Source organism: Elephantulus edwardii, unplaced genomic scaffold (assembly GCF_000299155.1).
Source record: "Elephantulus edwardii isolate Elephantulus edwardi_28Jun2011 unplaced genomic scaffold, EleEdw1.0 scaffold00178, whole genome shotgun sequence".
In the NCBI taxonomy this organism is placed as follows: Eukaryota; Metazoa; Chordata; class Mammalia; order Macroscelidea; family Macroscelididae; genus Elephantulus; species Elephantulus edwardii.
This window is the reverse complement of record NW_006399928.1, coordinates 4,241,059-4,259,623: the sequence shown is the minus strand read 5'-3', so window position 1 is coordinate 4,259,623 and position 18,565 is coordinate 4,241,059. Positions and strand designations below refer to the sequence as shown.

At 38.7% G+C, this 18,565-nt stretch overlaps 1 protein-coding gene across 2 annotated transcripts in view; it reads right to left on the bottom strand.

Annotated features, from left to right (window-relative positions):
- LOC102846712 (UDP-N-acetylglucosamine--peptide N-acetylglucosaminyltransferase 110 kDa subunit-like) overlaps nucleotides 1-9,584 on the bottom strand; it is an 80,048-nt gene extending 70,464 nt beyond the window's left edge. Inside the window, exons 1-3 of one of the 2 annotated variants that reach the window (XM_006895983.1) lie at nucleotides 9,389-9,584; nucleotides 5,892-6,072; nucleotides 4,553-4,796 (exon numbers count right to left, since the gene is read on the bottom strand). In XM_006895983.1, the coding sequence (XP_006896045.1) occupies nucleotides 4,553-4,796; nucleotides 5,892-6,072; nucleotides 9,389-9,425 (462 nt within the window). In that variant the 5' untranslated portion in view covers nucleotides 9,426-9,584. The remainder of the gene's footprint in view (nucleotides 1-4,552; nucleotides 4,797-5,891; nucleotides 6,073-9,388) is intronic. The other variant, XM_006895984.1, reaches the window with a different exon arrangement.
- Nucleotides 9,585-18,565: the final 8,981 nt, after the last annotated feature.

Below are 18,565 nucleotides of genomic sequence, written 5' to 3'. Positions count from 1 at the left end.
GAAGATTAATCAGAACTGGCTTTGACAAGCACTGTGGCATTTGGACAAGAATAAACTGGGAGGAGGGTAGAGAGAATGGTGCAGCGGTGAATGAAAGGAAACCCAAAATCTCTGTAAATGTTTATGAAAATTAATAAAATATAATTATAGAAAAAAAAAAGTTGTACTCCAATCCTGGCAATTCTTCCTTGGTGATGCAGGCACTAAGGAGTCCCTCATTTCTACTTGCTTTCCTCTTATTTTATCTCCAGTAAAATAAAAGGTGTGGAAGGAGGAGTGGCATCCACTTCCATAATAGCTTGCCTCTGGAAACCCCATGAACTTGGAGAGAGGATGAAAGGCACACAAGAGTCAAGGACTCTCTTTCATAGGGTCGCTATGAGTCGCCTGGGACTCCACTGCAACTCCAGGGCACTTAACAACAACAACAACAACAAAATAAAAGGTATTACAAACTAGGGAACACCCTAGGTTTCACCCTAGAAAAACTCCCTTTACATCAGATTAGGGTTGGGAAAGGATTAAGGGATGTTTCATTCCACCTTTATTCCTGCTTCAACTTTTTGTTTTATCAGATCAAAGGAGATCATAGCAGTTTCCACATTGTATCACTTGGGTTGTTAGTTGCCACCAAGTGAATTACTACTGAAAGTAACCCTATGAACAAAAGACCTTATCTTCTACCATCATCACAATCTTTTAAGCTCAAGGGCATTGTTATATATATATTGAGTTAGTCTATCCTGTATAAGGTCTTCCTCTTATCTCTGAACCACAACATTTCCCAGTCTTTAAGCACTGATCCCTCATGATAACATGTCCAAAGGACATGAGACAAAATTTCACCATCTTTGCCTCTAAGGAGCACCCTATTTTCACCTCCTCTAAGACAGATTTATTTCTTCTTTTGGCAGTCCATAGGCTGTTCAGTACTCTTCTCCAACATCACAAATTAAATGCATCAACTCTTCTTATGCATTGTCCAACCTTCTGATGCATAGAAAGCAAGTGAAAATACCTTGGCCTGGATCAGACACACCTTAGTCTTTAAACTGACATCACTGTTTATTAGAACATTGGAGAGAATGCAATGCATCTTTTGATTTCCTTACTGCCAGTACCAAGGGTGTTAACTGTTGATCCAAGTAAGAGGAAACTGTTGATAATTTTAATCTTTTCTCTATCATAATGTTGCCTTACTGATCCAGTGAGACGATTTCTATTTTCTTGACATTGAGATGCAATCTATATTGAAGGCTTTGATCTTCTGCAGCAAATGCTACAAGTCTTCCTCACTTTAAGCAAGTCAAGTTGTATCTGCACAGCACAGGTTATTGATTAATCTCCCTACAATCTTGATGTTAAATTCCTCTTTATATAGTAAAGCTTCCCAAATGATTTGTTCACAATACAAATTGAATAGCTGTAAGCATGGACACAACCCTGAAGCACATGCACACTGTTCTTGATTTTATTTCATACTTTTCTTGATTTTATTCCTTTGCTCTGTTTAGACAAGTGCTTCTAATACACAAACATCTTTCTGGTATTTTATATTAGTTCTGAACCCAGCCTGAATTTCTGGCAATCTTCAGCAAGATTTTATTTGAGTATTAATGATACTAATATCATTAATTATATTGTTTGATCACTTCCGATCACCTTTTTTGAAATGGGAACAAATATGGCTCTCTGTTAACTGGCCTTTTACCTTAGCATAGACTTCTTAGCTTTCTTATCTTAGCATAGACTGCTGGGCACATCCAGGGTTGCATCTATTTCCTGAAACACCTCAACTGTTATTCCATCAATTCCTGGGGCCCTATTTTTCGTCAATGTCCTCAGTGTAACTTGGACTTCTTCATTACCATTGGTTCTTAATCATATGCTACTTCCTGCAATGGTTCTCACTCCACCATATCTTTTTGGTACTGTAACTCTGTAAATTCCTTCCATTTTTTTTATTTCCTGCATCAACCAAGATTTTGTATAAAGCATTCTTTTTAGTATTGCAACACAAGGTTTGATATTATTATTCAGCTCTTTCAGTTTGAGAAATACTATGCATATTCTTCCCTTTTGGTTTTCTAACTCCAGCTCTTTGCACATTTTGTTATAATACTTTGTTCTGCCTCTTTGAACTGCCCTTTGAAATACTCTGTTCATATCTTTTACTACAATATTTCTTTCCTTTCTTTTGTCATCTCTGTGTTTTAGTGCATATACCTAGAAAACTACATATAGAGCAAGAAGCTGTTGTCTAAACAGAGCAAGAGAACACTGCATGGTTTAAAAGTGTGCATCAGGTCTGTGTTCTTTTTCCCTATCTATTTAATCTGTATACTGAGCAAATCATTCAAGAAGCTAGACTCTAGGAAAAAGATTATTCATCAGGATTGGAGGAAAACTCAACCTGCATTATGCCAATGACACAACCTTAACTGTTCAAAGTGAGGAGGACTTGCGGCAGAAGATCAGACTACAGCCTTCAATAAGAATTACATCTAAACATGAAGAAAACAATCTTCACCTTCAAAGTTAGTAGATATCATGACATATAGGGAAAAAAAGATTTAAGTTATCAACAATTTCATTTAACTTGGATCCACAATCAACATCCACTGTAACAGCAATCAAGGAATCAAAACACACTTTGCATTGGGAAAATTTGTCAAGGGCTTCTCCAAAATGCTAAAGAGCAAGGATGCCAATCCTAACTTTTTTCTAACTGCTTCCTACACATTTGAAAGTTGGACAATAAATAAGGACAACAAAAGAAGAATCAATGCCTTTGAGTTGTGGCATTAGAGAAGAGTACTGACTATCTCATGGACTATCAAAAGAACAGGTACCTCTCAGAGAAAGTGTAGCCAGAGTGCTCTTTGGAGGCAAAGGTGGCAAAGTCTCATCTAACATACTTTGGTCATATTGTTAGGAAAGACTATTCCTTAGAAAGGGACATCATGCTTAGAAAAGTAGAGAGTCTGCAAGAGAGAAAGACCCTCAAGCAGATGGACTGACACAGTGTCAGAGATGATGAGGATGGCACAGATCTGTTCATAAGATCACTGTAAGTCGTACTCAACTCAATGACACCTAACAACATTCTAATGCATGTTTCAGAGTCTCTTCTGACATCCATTTTTGTCTTTTCTTCCTTAACTTTCTAATAACCTTCTGCTTTCTTCATGGATGATATACTTGATGTCATCCCACTATTTATCTGGTACATACATGTATTTTAGGAAGGACACAAGGCAATCCATGACAGTAGGTATTATTAAAACAACTTCCAGGGATTCTGTAAAATTAAATGTTAACAATGTAATTTTCTAAGGTATTGTTAAACTTTTTCTGGATTCCCATAACCAATCTCTTTAGTTAATCTCAAACTTTTCCCCCTTACTATAACAAAATCTCTGGGGGCAAGTCTTACTTTCTTTTTAACTTTCAGAGATCTTAAGACAGTATGAACTCAAAAGCTACAAGCTGGGCCTCACTTGTTTCTCAGAAAACATCTGAAATTTAAATAAATTTTGAAAACCTATTAAAAGCCTAGTGTAGATGGATATTAATTCCATCTAATTGTATTAACTGGAGAAGAGTGTTGAATGTACCATGGACTGCCAAGAAAACAAACAGATTCATCCTAGAGGGTTAGACCAGGCTACTCTTTGGAGGCAAGGATTCTGGGGCTTCGTCTGACATACTTTGGACATGTTGTAAAGAGAGACAGGTCCTTGGAGAGGGACATCATACTTGGTAGGGTGGAGGGACAGCACAGGAGGGGAAGACCCTCTATGAGGTGGACTGATTCAGTGACTGGGGTAATCGGTATGGGTGTGTCAGAGGCAATGCGATTGGCACAGGATAGAGCAGGGTTTAGGGCTGTTGTACATAGGGTTGCTATGAGTCACAAATGACTCGACGGCACAACAACAATTGTATTAAAAGAGATGAGAATAGGGAGCTCTGGTGGCCTAGTGGCAAGAAGCTGAGCTGCAATCCCAAAGAATTTTAATCCACCAAACGCCCTGCTGGAGAAGGAGGGGCAATCTCCTCCTGTGCCAGTCGGATCCGATTCAATGGTATACACACGTATGTAGGTACACACACACACACACACAAAGAGACTAGGCTATTAAAGAGCAAATATTAAAGAGCCTAGTTTTCACATCACTGATCCAGACATTTGCATTTAATTTAAAATACAGTTTAAAATTCTTTATCTGTCATTCCTTGAAAGACAAATTATAAACACTTAACAAAATTTATATAAATGTAACCAAAATATGTGTACCATTACAAGTAGTATTTTTTACAGGCAGTATAAAAAAAGATGGATAAACTCATTCTTATATTTGTCACTAGAGCTTTCTTGTTAAAAATTATTTTTTAACACAATCTAGATCAGTTCAAAGCAATTTCATTTTAAGTATACAAACATTTCTTTATTCCATACAAAACCCTATTTTAGAATCTCAATCAGTACACTGCATTTTTCTCTAGGCTTCTGTAAAAGTAAAACAATAACCACTAAAATTTTACTCACAGGATTGTACTGAAGAGCAGAGACATATGCTTGAACGGCCCCTTCCATGTCACCAGCTGCTACCAGTGCAGCTGCCAGGTTAATATAACCATCAATGAAATCTGGTTTGAGACGTAATGCATGTCGGTAATGCTCAATTGCTTCTTGTAACTGTCCTCTTTCCTTGTACACATTCCCCAAATTTGAATAGGCTTCTGCCAGAAGGGGGTTCTGTTTAATTGCCAGCGTGCTAAAGTGAGCAGATCTGGAAAAAGCAAAAATTGTTGACATGTGACAGAAAAAGCTGCAGCCTACATGTAACTTAAAACAGTTTCTGAAGAAATCTTGCTATTCCTAATTACACATGAGTAATTAATGATCCCATGTGACAAGAGTAAAACGACCTAATAGGATTTTCTTGGCTTTTGTCATTAAGTAAGCCAGGTCTTTATGTTGTAGAACAATTGGGTAGATTCACTGCTCCACCAGGCCCCAATTACACATTATATATTAACTAAAGTATTATAGGGAAAATTTCAGAAATGAAAATTTTCTGAAAGTAGAGGTAATCTAGATTTCAAATTGAAAACTTCTTTCATAAGCTAAGTTCTTATTAAGGTCTCACTAAAAGAACCATAGAGGGTTTAGTGGGTAAGATATCAAGCTGCTAACTTAAAGGTCAGTGATTCTAATTCATCAGTGGTTCTAAGGGTGAAAGACAGCCGGTCTCTTTCCATAAAGATTTACAGTCCTGAAAACTTCATGGTCAATAGGAGTTGGAATAGACTCTATGGCAATGGTTTTAGTCTTACTACCAAATCAACAAACTGAAAACCATGATCATTAAAGAAGATACGTGCATGAGCCTTATCTTCCCTTTGTTAATGTCTTTGAGTATTTAAAGAAAATCAGTAAGTATTTACTGAACACAAATTCTTAATTGAATTAGCAAAATAACACATTATAAAGGCAGTTTCTGTAACATGAATCACACATGCAACTGCTATCACAGTATATGCACCATCATTTCTGAACATTTCATTTCCTCACATTGACATGTCTTACCCAGGTGAGACTAAATGCTCAGATGTACACTAAGAACAACTTATTACTTGAACAGTTTACAAATAGACCAACATGTAAAAGCCCCTAAAAGGTATTTCATTATGACCAATAAAACAAAAAGAAGGAGAAAAGACATGGCTTTTGAGTTGCCATGTCACAAGTGGGCAAGACTGTAAATGCTAATTTACAATTAAAATCTTGAGCTAGAAAATCTCAAGTTCAAATACTTATATATCATTTGTCAAGCTCAGTATCCACAGGCAATAATCAACAGTAAGTACCCCACATTTCGTACCTGTCCAGCCTTCGACACTGGAAGTGTATAGATGAAAGTAATAAAAGCACACCAGTATTGTCTGGCTCTTGTCTCCAGAGCTGCATGCAGTGTCTCTCAGCTGCCTCAAAATCGCCTGCCTGATATTCTCGATGTGCCAACTCAGCTAACCCTTGGAAGGAAAGCATACGTTTCGTTGGTTCTGGAGAATCATCAAAACATTTGAGGGAGGGAGGAGGGGGAAACAAAAAGTTAGAAATGCAAACAAAAAATGGAAAAATATGGTATAATAAACTTAAAGATGAAAAATGCTTGAAATCACGTAAAGCACTAGAGTGTTCTGCTCATAATTTAACCAAGTTAACATAAGGTGCAGAATTAGCATCTTAGGTGTCATTCATTAATATTTCCTTCCCAAGCTAAGTAAGAATATTTAGTTCTAAGTAATATTAAATATTATAATCATTCTAAACTATAAATCATAAGTAACATCTAATGATCCACTTAACATCATCTCCTAATATTTAGAAACAAAACATAAAACAATGTGATTTGCAAGATCACAAAGATTTAATATCAGAATAATCTACCAGAAACCTTAATGGTTTTAAGTTGAATTTATATGGAGAAAGGCAGATAGTACTGCTAACTATCAATGTGGTTTTACTCTTGATAACATTAATATAAGTGTGTATAACTGACAACTTACTTTTTTTTAAAGGGTAACTCTAGAAACTGAACATAAGGGAAAAAAAATCATTGTTTTATTTGTAAAATGACTGATAAACAAGATAAACACATCTGTCAAAATCCAAAACATTTAAAGGGATCATCCAACAAGTTAAATAAAGACCACCAAAACTATATTGCTCTGCTACTATCACTAACTCATAAAAAGGAAATTGGCTAATCTAACTCACACTGGTTTAACACTTAAGTTTCCAAAGAGCCCTGGCACTAAAGGATTAAGACATTACAAACAGCTATATAAACCAAGCAGCTACGTACAAGTATAATGGGGTGGTTTTTTTTTTAAATGAATGTGGCAATGCTAAAATATTTGCTAAAGCTCAATAGAATACCAAATAAAAGCACTCTGGTATGTGTAAGTGAGCTCTGGTGGTTCAATCCAAAGGCAGGTGGTTCAAATCCATCAATTGCTTTTCCAAAGGAAAGATGGGCAACCTCCTTCTGTGAGATTTGTTGTTGTTATGTGCCGTCGAGTCGCTTGTGACAGCCTCTGAAAAAAACCCTCTAGAAGGTCATCTATTAGTTCTGACTCTAGAGTTCATAACAACATATGTAACTGATGTATTCAGATACATAAAGGATAATATAAAATATGTTATGTATTCAGACACATTTATGTGTCCTTTAGGATAAGGTAAAGCCCAAAACAGTAGGGGGATCTGGAAAACAACCTCAGATTACCAATACTTATTCAAAATGATATAGTCCTAGAAATCTGGCCATAATACTTTCACAAAAAAAACATGCTTATGTTGAAATGTAAAGCACGAACTTAAATTTTACCAGCATCATAGCGTCAAATGTGAGCCTAGCACCTCAATCCTTCAAGCTACAGAAAACAAATTTCCTGGCATAATGCATAACAAACCATGAGACAAAAAGGTAAAGAGTATCAAATCTATATCTCTAATTGTTGTTGTGTGCCTTTGAGTGGAAACCAACTCACAGCTGACCCTTCAGTGGGTTTTCAGAAACAGGAGGCAACTGTCTGTCCTCTCGCAGAGCAGCTGATGTATTTCAACTCTGCCTTTGGGACTGAAGCACAGCTCCTTACCACTACACCACCAGAGAACTCTATTATTTCGAATAGAAACTAGAAAATAAAATTTTAAATCAGGTTCCAGAAATTCCTACTTCCTTCAACTCAAATTCAACTCATTGCCAGGGAATCAGAGTGGACTCATCACAGAAGACCCTCCAGGGCGTTTTCAGAGGCTGTAAATCCCATGAGAGGAAAATGCCCATCTTTCTCTCGCAAAAGCAACAGGTGGATTCGAACCCCTGCCTCTGGGTTGGAAGGGAAACTCCTTAACCATTAGGGGGCTGGAGCTCCTTTGCAAGGCCCTTTTTTCAACACATCTGTCACTTCTGAAAGCTGTTTTAACACTTGAAGTGATTACTTCCTCAAATAACATATGTAAAAAAAGACATTACAGAATCAGAATTTTAAATCTTCCACGTCACTGTGACAAATTAATATGGAACCAATGGCTAATTATTCATCTCACAGTCTACAATTATAGAAGATACTATTCAATTTGAAAATGGCTGCAAGGTAAACAAGCAAGGGTTACCATGCAGTCCATAATTACAGCACAATATTAAAAAAACAACAAAACTCTCCACATTCCAATTCAGTTGAAAACGAAACAAAACCAAAAAGATCTCATGGGAAATCTTAGATTCGCAGCTCTATCCCAATCCCCGTACCAAACACCCTCAATAAGTAAAGGCAGGTGAAAGAAATTCCTAGAATTTGGTAGGATTTTCACTGTTTTAGTTACAAATGCTGTCGACTGAATTGTCTTAAAGAGTACCTTCCTGGCACTTGTGCAGCTACACTCCAGTGGCTTTACAAACTCTTCAAGCAGATGAAACTTAAAAATAAAATAAATAAATAAAACCAAAACCATATACATCCTATGGAAAAAGTGATACTAGGCTAAAAAATGGGGATGGAAGACCCAGAGGAGATGGCGGAGGAATATGCTGAGAAAGTATCAAGTGGGGATTCTGAAAACAGTTCAAAGAGAAAGCAAGAAAAAGAAGCAGGCACGTTTTGCCCCCAGGGTTAGCAACTGGACTTCAGGTCATCCAACCTCCCAAGGAAAGGGTGTGGTTTCCCCGCGGAAGGGTAAGAGGCATAGGCTCCAAAGCCGAGGTACCTTGTGGAATGAGTTGGGTGGCGAAAGGGACCCTTGGAAATTTCCAATACAAACTGAGGCCACTCAACCGAAAGAACACTAGAAAGGCGCTGCCCAGTGGGGTGCGCCTAATATGCCCTCTTCTCGAGTTCCTTGTAATTTGGCTAGCTGCTTCTGCTCTTCGTTGGGTGATGCAAATATGACAACGAAATGGCACCCCAGACTCAGCATGACAGAGAACAATTAAAAACTAGCTGGGGGTGGGGGGAGGTTTATTAAAAAATAAAGAGGAAAGAACAAAAGTGAACTGGCATTTGGGAAGAAACGGTAACGAAGTTCCGTGAACCGGCAAGGATTTGATTCTTGCAAGTGTGGTTAAAAGCGTCCGGGAGCAGAAAGCTGGATCATTTATGGGGGATGGGGGGAAGGAGAAGCAGCAAGAATGAAAGAGATTATACTTGGGGAAAGGAAGACAGAGGAAACTGAACAGATGCCGGTAGAACAAAAATCGCTGAGCAATGCCACAAATATGAGGGTGGCTAAATGGAGGGAGGGGTTGAGAGACAGAGAATGGAGCGATCCCCCCCAGAGAGCGTTTGCTGAAGTAGAACGGGACACCCGTACCTGTGCTGTCGGCCACGTTGCCCACGGAAGACGCCATCTGGAGCTTCTTGAGGGAAAGCGAGGAAGGGGTAATTGAATTCGGCCGCCGCCAGTAGCAAAATGTTTCTGGAGGTAGTGGTAAGAGGATAGCCGCTGTACCGTGCTCTGGAAGGCTTAAGAGGTGGCAGCCGTTACAGGATTTGAACCTTAGGAACCCTGGTTGGCCATCAACCGCTCACAGTCTTGAAATGGCGGCGATAGCTCTCTGGCCGAAACAACACGAACCGGAACTACTTTGTTACAATAAAGTACCACAGCGGAGGTAGCGCCGTAACCAGCGCAACCAAGACTAAATTACTAAAATCAAAGTACATTGCTCTTCTGTAACCTTCCGCGCACGGCTATTGCGACAAACTCGTTGTTTGTGTTGAGAGTGCATGTGAGCAACTCAGGTCTAGGGAAAGTGCCCAAGTTTTGATTTGTTTTTAAATTTTTTTAATAATTAAGCGTCAGGTTTAAAAGTCCAAAACTTTGGCTCTTTGTGACAAAGTGTCACTAATAATGTAGGCTTTGCCATAAATATCAAAGGAGTCTAGAAAAGTTTATTCACACAATTTTAGTCTTATTCACACAAGAATGGATAGTTAGAAGGTTAATGATTACAAATCACAAAGTCTAAGCAAATATATTTAAATAATTATATTTAAAGACTAAACTGTTCCTCAAAATGAGGGCAGAGTTGTTTCATGGAAACAACTGATACTCTCACAGATCTAAATGAACACAAACATCTCAGATTTGGGGCATTAGACCAATTATTTAAAAGTATAGTTCTGTCCATAGTAATGGGACAGATGTTAATGCTTAGTAATTTCGAGACATCCAGGGATTTTGCACTCCCAAACAACCCTTTTTTAAAATGTTAAATGCTTCATATTCGTCAAAATAACTTTCTTCTGAGTTCTAATTTCATTTCTACCAAATAGCTCTACAAATATTCATGATTAGCGATTCCGAAGGAGTTCAATAAAGTTAAATGACTTGCCATCTGCTTAAACTACACATTTCAGTTTGGAGACTGAATTGCCATTATTTAACAGATCAAATCTATTGATACGATAGCACACAGTTAATGTGTCAGAAATGCTGTCAGATTTATATCTTCTAGCTTTTTCCGGATAGGAAGTATTTACCGAGTGGTAAGAAGCTGCTCTGCAATCTCCAAAACCTGTGGTTCGAATCCGCTAGCTGCTCCTCAGGAGACCTAGCTCCTCCCATGCGACATACTGCCTCTGAAAACTCAGGGGAGAGTCAGCTATGAGTCAGTTCCGACTCAACGATGCACAACAATAACATCTTATTTCAGAAAGGAATTAGGAGGCTTGCCATATCAGCAAGAAATTAATATATGCCAAAATTTGGATACCGCAAATTGAATCTCTCAGAATCCTTTTATTTCAGAAAGCAGGTCAATTAATTTTTTCAAAAAGTTCTTACTACCACACCATTTAACTACATATGTTTTAAGTCTTTAAGCTCTGCTTCAATTTCTTTCAGATGACAAACTAAATATAAATACAAAGAAAAGTCATAATCTGATGATTTCTTCTATCACATAATCAAAAGTCACATTGTTGTTGCTATTGTTGTTAGGTGCAATTGAGTTGACTACGACTCATAGCGACGCTATGAACAAAAATCTGAACTCTGTTCTATCCTGTGCCATCTTCACACTTCCTGGCACACAAGAGCCCATTACAGCACTCACCATGCAAATCCACCTGGTTGAAGGTCTTCCTCTTCTTCGTTGATCCTCCACCCTTCCCAGCATCATGTTCTTCTCCAAGGAATAGCCTCTCTTCACAACATACCCAAAGTATGTAAGGGGAAGCCTCATCATTCTTGCCTCCAAAGAGCACTCTGGCTCCAACCTCTTGGCCATCCATGGGATGTTCCGTGCTCTTCTCCAAAATCACAATTCAAAGGCATCAATTCTTTTCCAATCATCTTTATTCATTGTCTAGCTCTCAGCTGCATAGCAAGTAATTGGAAAGATTATGGCCTGAATCAGATGCACCTTAGTCCTCAAACTGACATCATTACTCCTCAATAATTTGGAGAAGTCCTTAATTGCAGATTTTTCCCAGTGCAGTGCATCTCCTTATTTCCTGACTGCTGATACCAAGGGTGTTAATTGTGGATCCAAGTAAGGTGAAGCTATTGACACTTTCAATCTCCTCTCCATCCATTATGATACTGCCTACTGGTCCAGTGGTAAGAATCTTTGTTTTCTTGACATTGAGATGCAATACCGAAGGCTGCATTCCTTGATCCTCTGCAACAAGTGCTTCAAGACCTCCTCACTTTCAGCAAGTAAGGTTGTATCATCTGCATAATACAGGTTATTAATGAGTCTCCCTCCAATCCTGATGCCACACTCCTCCGCAGAGTCTGGCTTCTCAGATAATTTGCTCAGAATACAGATTGAATAGGTATGGAGGGAGAATACAATCCTGGTGCACTCCCTTTCTATTATCAAACCATGCAGTGCTCCCATGATCTGTTTACACAACAGCCTCCTGGTTTGGTATAGGTTCTATATGAGCACAGTCCACATAATCAAATGCCTTTGCATAGTCAATAAAGCACAAATACACATTCTTCTGGTATTCTTCACTTTCAGCCAGGATCCATCTGACATCACAGAGTATATCCCTGATGCCACGGACTCTTCAAAATCCTACTTTAGCTTCTGGAAGTTCCCTATCTATGTACTGTTACATCCATTTTAAAAAAATCATTTTCAGCAGTACTTTGCTTGCATGTGAAATCAATGATATTGTTCAATAGTTTCCACATTCAGTTGGATCTCCTATCTTGGGAATGCAAACAATCTGTTGGCCAGACAGTTGTCTTCCAAATTTCCCGGCATAGACAGGTGAGTGCACCCAAGGCTGCATCTGTTAATTGAAACAAGCCAATACGTATCCCATCGATTCCTGGGGACTTTTTTAAAATTTATTTTATTATGTTTGTGTGTGTGTGTGTGTGTGTGTGTGTGTGTGTGTGTACCATCAAATCAGATCTGACTGGTAGAGGAGGAGATTGCCCCTCCTTCTCCAGAAGAGCATCTGGTGGATGGGACTTATTTTTTGAAAATGCCTTCAATGCAGCTTCTCCTTCCTTCTTCATTACCATTGGCTCCTGTTCATATGATATATTCTGAAATTTTTCACTGTCAATCAATTCTTTCTAGTAGAGTGTCTGTATATTCCCCTCCATCTTCTTTTGATGCTTTCTGGTCATTCAGTATATTGCCTATAGCATCTCATATTCTGATATGAGGCTTAAATTTGTTTTTCAGATCTTTCAGCTTGAGAAATGCAATGCGAGTTCTTCCCTTTTTATTCTCCAATTCCAGCTCTCTGCACATTCCATTATAATATTTTGCTTTGTCCTCTTGAGCTGCCCTTTGAAATCATCTGTTCAACTCTTTCACTTTGACATGGTTTCCTTTAGTTTTGGCTTCTCAATGCTGCAGAGCAATCTTTAGGGTTTCTTCTGACATCCATTTAGATTTTTTTTCTGTCTCCTCTGTTTTTATAATGACCTTTTGCTTTCTTCATGGATGATATCCTTGATGTCGTCCCACAACTCAACTGGTTGTTGGTCATTGGTGTTCAATGCCTTAAACCTATTCTTAAAATGATCTTGAAACACAGATGGAATTGATTCAAGATCATATCTTGGTTCTTGTGGACTTACTTTCAGTTTCTTCAGCCTCAGTTTGAACTTGCATATGAATAATTGATGATCTGATCCACAGTTCGCCCCAGTGTAGTTTTGAATGCCAATACTGAGTTTCTCTAATGATTTCTTCCATAATTATAGTCAAATCTGATTTGCTGAAACTAAAGAGGATCTAAAGCGCTTGCTGTAGAGGGTCAAGGACTGCAGCCTTCAATATGGATTGAGGCTCAATGTCAAGAAGACAAAGATTCTCACCACTGGACCAATCGGTAGCATCAGAATGGATGGTGAAGAGATTGAGATTGTTCACAGTCAACACTCGTGGCACCAGCAGCCAGGAAATTGAAAGACATATTGCGATGGCAAAGTCTGCTGTTAGGGACCTCTCCAAAGTACTGAAGAGCAATGGTGTCTCTCTGGAGACTAAGGTGCGCCTGATACAGGCCATGGTCTTTGCAATCACTTGTTATGTGTCAGAGAGTTGGACAATGATTAGGGAGGATAGAAGGAGAATTGATGCCTTTGAGCTGTGGTGCTGGAGAAGAGTATTGAATGTACCATGGACTGCTAAGAAAACAGATTCATCCTGGAGAGGGTTAAACCGGGCTGCTCCTTGGAGGCAAGGATTCTGAGGCTTTGTCTTACATAATTTGGACATGTTGGAAGGAGGGACCGGTCCATGGAGTGGGACATCATGCTTGGGAGGGTGGAGGGAAAGCGCAGGAGAGGAAGGCCCTCTATGAGGTGGACTGATTCAGTGACTGGGGTAATCGGGATGGGTGTGTCAGAGACAGTGTGATTGGCATAGAACAGAGCTGAGTTTAGGGCTGTTGTGCATAGGGCAGCTATGAGTCACAAATGACTCAATGGCACATAACAACAACAAAAACATTTGCAATGAATAAATCATTGTAAATACAAAATTAAATCATTCTCTTTTCAGCCTCATTTCTATCACCAAGCCTATATTTTCCAACTACTAGTCCTTCTTCACTGTTTCTTTCTTTTTACATTCCAGTCACCAGTTATCATTAACACATCTTGATTACATGCTCAGTCAATTTCAGACAGCAAAATTTGGGGGGAAAGTCTCAATTTCTCCCTCTTTGTCTCTAGATATAGGAATGTATATTTGAATAATAGTTAATGGGTCTTCCTTATATGTGTATGGATATTATTCTATCACTTACAACATTGTATTTCAGGATAGAACTTGAAAGAGACTTTTTTTGCTTTGAATGCAACAACATTCTTCTTCTGGTTTCATTCCCTGTATAGTGTACCATATGATTATCTGATTCGAAGTGGCCAAACCTGGTCCATCTCATCTCACTGATGCCTAGTACGTCAACATTTACACATTCCATTTAATTTTTAACAATTTTCAGTTTTCTAACATTCAAGCTATGTACGTTCCATGTTCCACTTATTAAACAATGTTTGTTATTGTTTTTCCTCATTTCAACTGACTTTCAATCTGGGCTCTACCACTACATTACTGTAACTATACTCTTTCTTTAATGTTCATAGAGTTTTCAAAGGCCTGTTATTTAGGAAGTAGATGGCCCATTCTACTTCCTAGTCTGTCTTAGTCAGGGTGCTCTACCAAAACCTGTCCATCATGAGTAACCCTTATGGCATTTGACACAACAGCGGTACAGATTTCAGTATCATAGCAAACCCAAGTTCACAGTGACCCTCCATCAAGTCCAGAGGCTATAAATCTTAATAGGGAGAAGACGGCTCATCTTTCTCCCTCTTAGGACTCCTGGTGGATCCCAACTGCTGGAGTCCCAGGGACCACGGTGCTACTTCACTAGAACTCCAAACCATTTTCTAGTTGTTGTTAGGTGCCATTAAGTCTAACATAGTTCATAGTGACCCAATGAACAACAGCTCTGAACCCTGTTCAGAGCTCTGTGCCATCCTCACAATCTCCGACACCTTCAAGCCCATTGTGCAGTAACTGTGTCTTCCTCTCTTTTGTCCTTCTCCAAAGAATAATCTTTCCTAGCAACATGCCCAAAATATATGAGACAAAGCTTTATCATCTTTGCTTCCAAGGAGCACTCTGGTTGCACCTTCTCCAAGAAATATTTGCTTGTTCCTTTGACAGTCCATGACATATTCTGCACTCTTCTCCAACACCATAGTTCAAAGGCATAAATTAAATTCTTCTTATGTTATTCATTGTTCAGCTGTCAGATGCATAGTAAGTGATTGAAAAGACTATGGCCTGAATTAGGCTCATCTTAGACCTCAAACTGACATCCTTGCTCCTCAGTAATTTGGAGAAGTCCCTGAATACAGACTTTCCCACAGCAATAAGTATCCTGATCTCCTGACTGCTAATACCAAGTGTATTGTTTGTGGATGCAAATAATAAGTTATTGACACTCTCAATCTTTTCTCCATCTATCCTGATGTTGGCTATCAGATCAGGGGCTAGGATTTTTGTTTTCTTGAACTTGAGATGCAATCCATATATTAAAGGCTGCAATCTTTGACCTTCCACAGCAAGTGCTTCATGTCTTCCTCACTTTCAGTAAGTAAGGTTGTGTCATCTGAATAACGAAGGTTATTGGTGAATCTTCCTCCAATATTCATGTCACATTCTTCATACAGTCCAGCTTCTTGAATACTCTCCTAAATAGGTATGGAGAAAGGATACAAACTTGAAGCACACCTTTCTTAATTTTAAACCATGCTGTGTTCCCTTGCTTTGCTCACACAACAGGTCTACATATAGATTTTGCACAAGTACAATTAATTGTTCAGGAATTCTCATTCTTCTCAATGTTACCCATAATTTGTCATGATCCACACAGTCAAACGTCTTTGCATAATCAATAGAACACAAATAGAAATTCTTCTAGTATTATTTGTTTTCAGCAATTATTAATCTGACATTAGCAATGAAATACCTGGTGCTACCACTTCTAAATCCAGCTTGGACATGTGGCTTTGTACTATTCTAGTCATTTTAAAAAAATTATCCTCAGCAATATTTTGCTTGCATGTGATATTAATGATATTGTTCAACAATTTTCACATTCTGTTGGATCACCTTTTATGGGAATGGGAACAAACATGGATCTCTTCCAGTCAGAAGAGACTTTTTTGGGAATGGGAACAACATTGATCTCTTCCAGTGAGAAGAGGAAGCTGTCTTCCAAATTTTCTGGCATAGACTGTTGAGCACATCCAAGGCTGCATCTGTCATTTGAAGAATTTCAATTGATATCCCATCAATTCCTGATGCCTTATTTTTTGCCAATGCCTTCAGTGCAGCTTGAATTGTCATTGGCCCTTGAACACAAAGTATTTTCTAAAATATTTCAGTGTCATCTAGTTCTTTTTGGTACAATGACTGTGTATTCTCTCCATCTTCTTTTGATGTTTCCTGGATCATTCAAGACTTTGCCCTTTCAGTTCCTTCAGCTTGAGAAATTAACAAGTTCTTCCTTTTTTATTCGCCAATTCTAAGTCTCTGTACATTGCATTATAGTAGTTTACCTTGTCTTCCTGAGCTGTCTTTTGAAATCTTCTGTTCAGTTCTTTTATTTCAGCATCTCTTCCCTTTGTTTTTGTTTCTCAGTGTTCTAGGACAATTTTCAGGGTCTCTTCAGACAACCATTTTGAGGTGGGTTTTTTTTTTCTTTTTCCTCTTTCTTTGTAATTATCTTTTGCTCTCTTCATGGATGATATCTTTGATGTCCTCCCACAACTCTGACTATTAATTGGATTTAACTTATGAAATTTAGTCCCATCTCTACCCTCCTTGCCACCTCACTAAAATAATCTTGTCTGTGATAAATAAACTCAGTTTCTCAAGTTTTAGAACAAATTGTTAAAACTCTACTTGCAAATATTTGGATCTGATTAGTGAGTGCAAGCTAGTTAATAAAACTCTTTATGTTATTAAATATCAGGTCATGCTCGCTACCTTTGACTTTTTTATTCTGCCTGGAGGCATCAGCCCATCTACCTGGTGGCGCTAGCTCCAGCACCTGGACCCCCAAACCCACCACCAGGAGGACCTGCCTCCACAGCTCAGCACTGGGATGATCCTGCCCACCGCCTGGAGGACCTGACACCTGCCATCTAGAAGATGAACCACTGCCTCCCCCCTGAAGCACCAGAGACAACAATATCACAGGTGATCCCATTTCCTCTCTCCTCTCATAATTTGACCTGCCCTTAGCCCTTGGCATCTTGGACCCGCCTAGCCTAACTACAGCAGTTGCTGTATAGAGAAGACTGCTAACTCACAGGCCATATCTCTCCCCAACTGAAGCAAGTCTTCCCTTGAGTCAAAAGCTCAGAGAGGAACTCAGGCAGGCCAGCTGCCCTGCTCTCCTCTAAAGCAGTGACTTCCTGAGCCAATGTTTTCAGACCAAGAGCCTGCTAACCTCTACCAGAGCAATGTCACAGAAGAAGCAGACTACCTCACACCTACACAAACCCCAAACAAGATGTCATTCCCCAAAGTGACACAATATCACTGGATTTCCTGTTGCCAAAAAGTATGATGGAACTTTCTGACACAAAATTTAAAGAAAAACCAAAACAACAAAACCAAACAATGATTAGATATTATCAATGGGTAAAAGACAAACTCAGAGAATTCTAAGAGTTTACAAGCAAAAACCAAAAGAAATTTTAAAAATAAGCCCAAGGCAGTACATATAAGACAAATGAGGTATTATTGGCATGATATAAATAAGAAATCACAATCCAGAATATGAGGACCAATGTTTCAGATGCTGTCAATAGGTTGGAGGGCCATAATAACAAAGTTGAAGAGGTAGAATACAAAACCAGCAAAAGAGAAGATAGAATTTTCACCACTGATCTGGTAGAACAAAAAGCATAATCATAAAAGAAGGGAAAAGAAGAAAGACTAAGAACAATGTGGGACACCATCTAGAGGAATAACATGCCCATAACTGGAATCCCAGAACAAGAAGAAGCAGGTAAGGGCACTGAGAAAGTTATAGAAGAATTAATAGAAGAAAACTTTCCAGGCATAATGAAAAATGAAAGAATATATATTCAAGAAGTTAAGTGAACATCATATAGAATAGACCCCAAAAGAAAAACACCAAGGCATATATCATAGTCAAATTGGCCAGAAGCCTAGATAAGGAGAGAATTATGAAAGCAGTGAGGCAAAAACAAAGAGCAACCTATAATTAGGAGCAAATAAGATGAAGTGCCATTTTCTCAGCAGATACCATTCGAGCAAGAAGACAGTGGAATGACATATAACAAATACTCAAAGACTACAACTGTCAACCAAGAATACTGTACCCAGCAAAACTGTCCATCACATATGAAAGAAAACAAACAGATTTGTCCTGCAAAGGGTTAAACCGGGTGGCTCCTTGGAGGCAAGGATTCTGAGGCTCTGTCTAACATACTTTGGACATGTTGTGAGGAGAGACA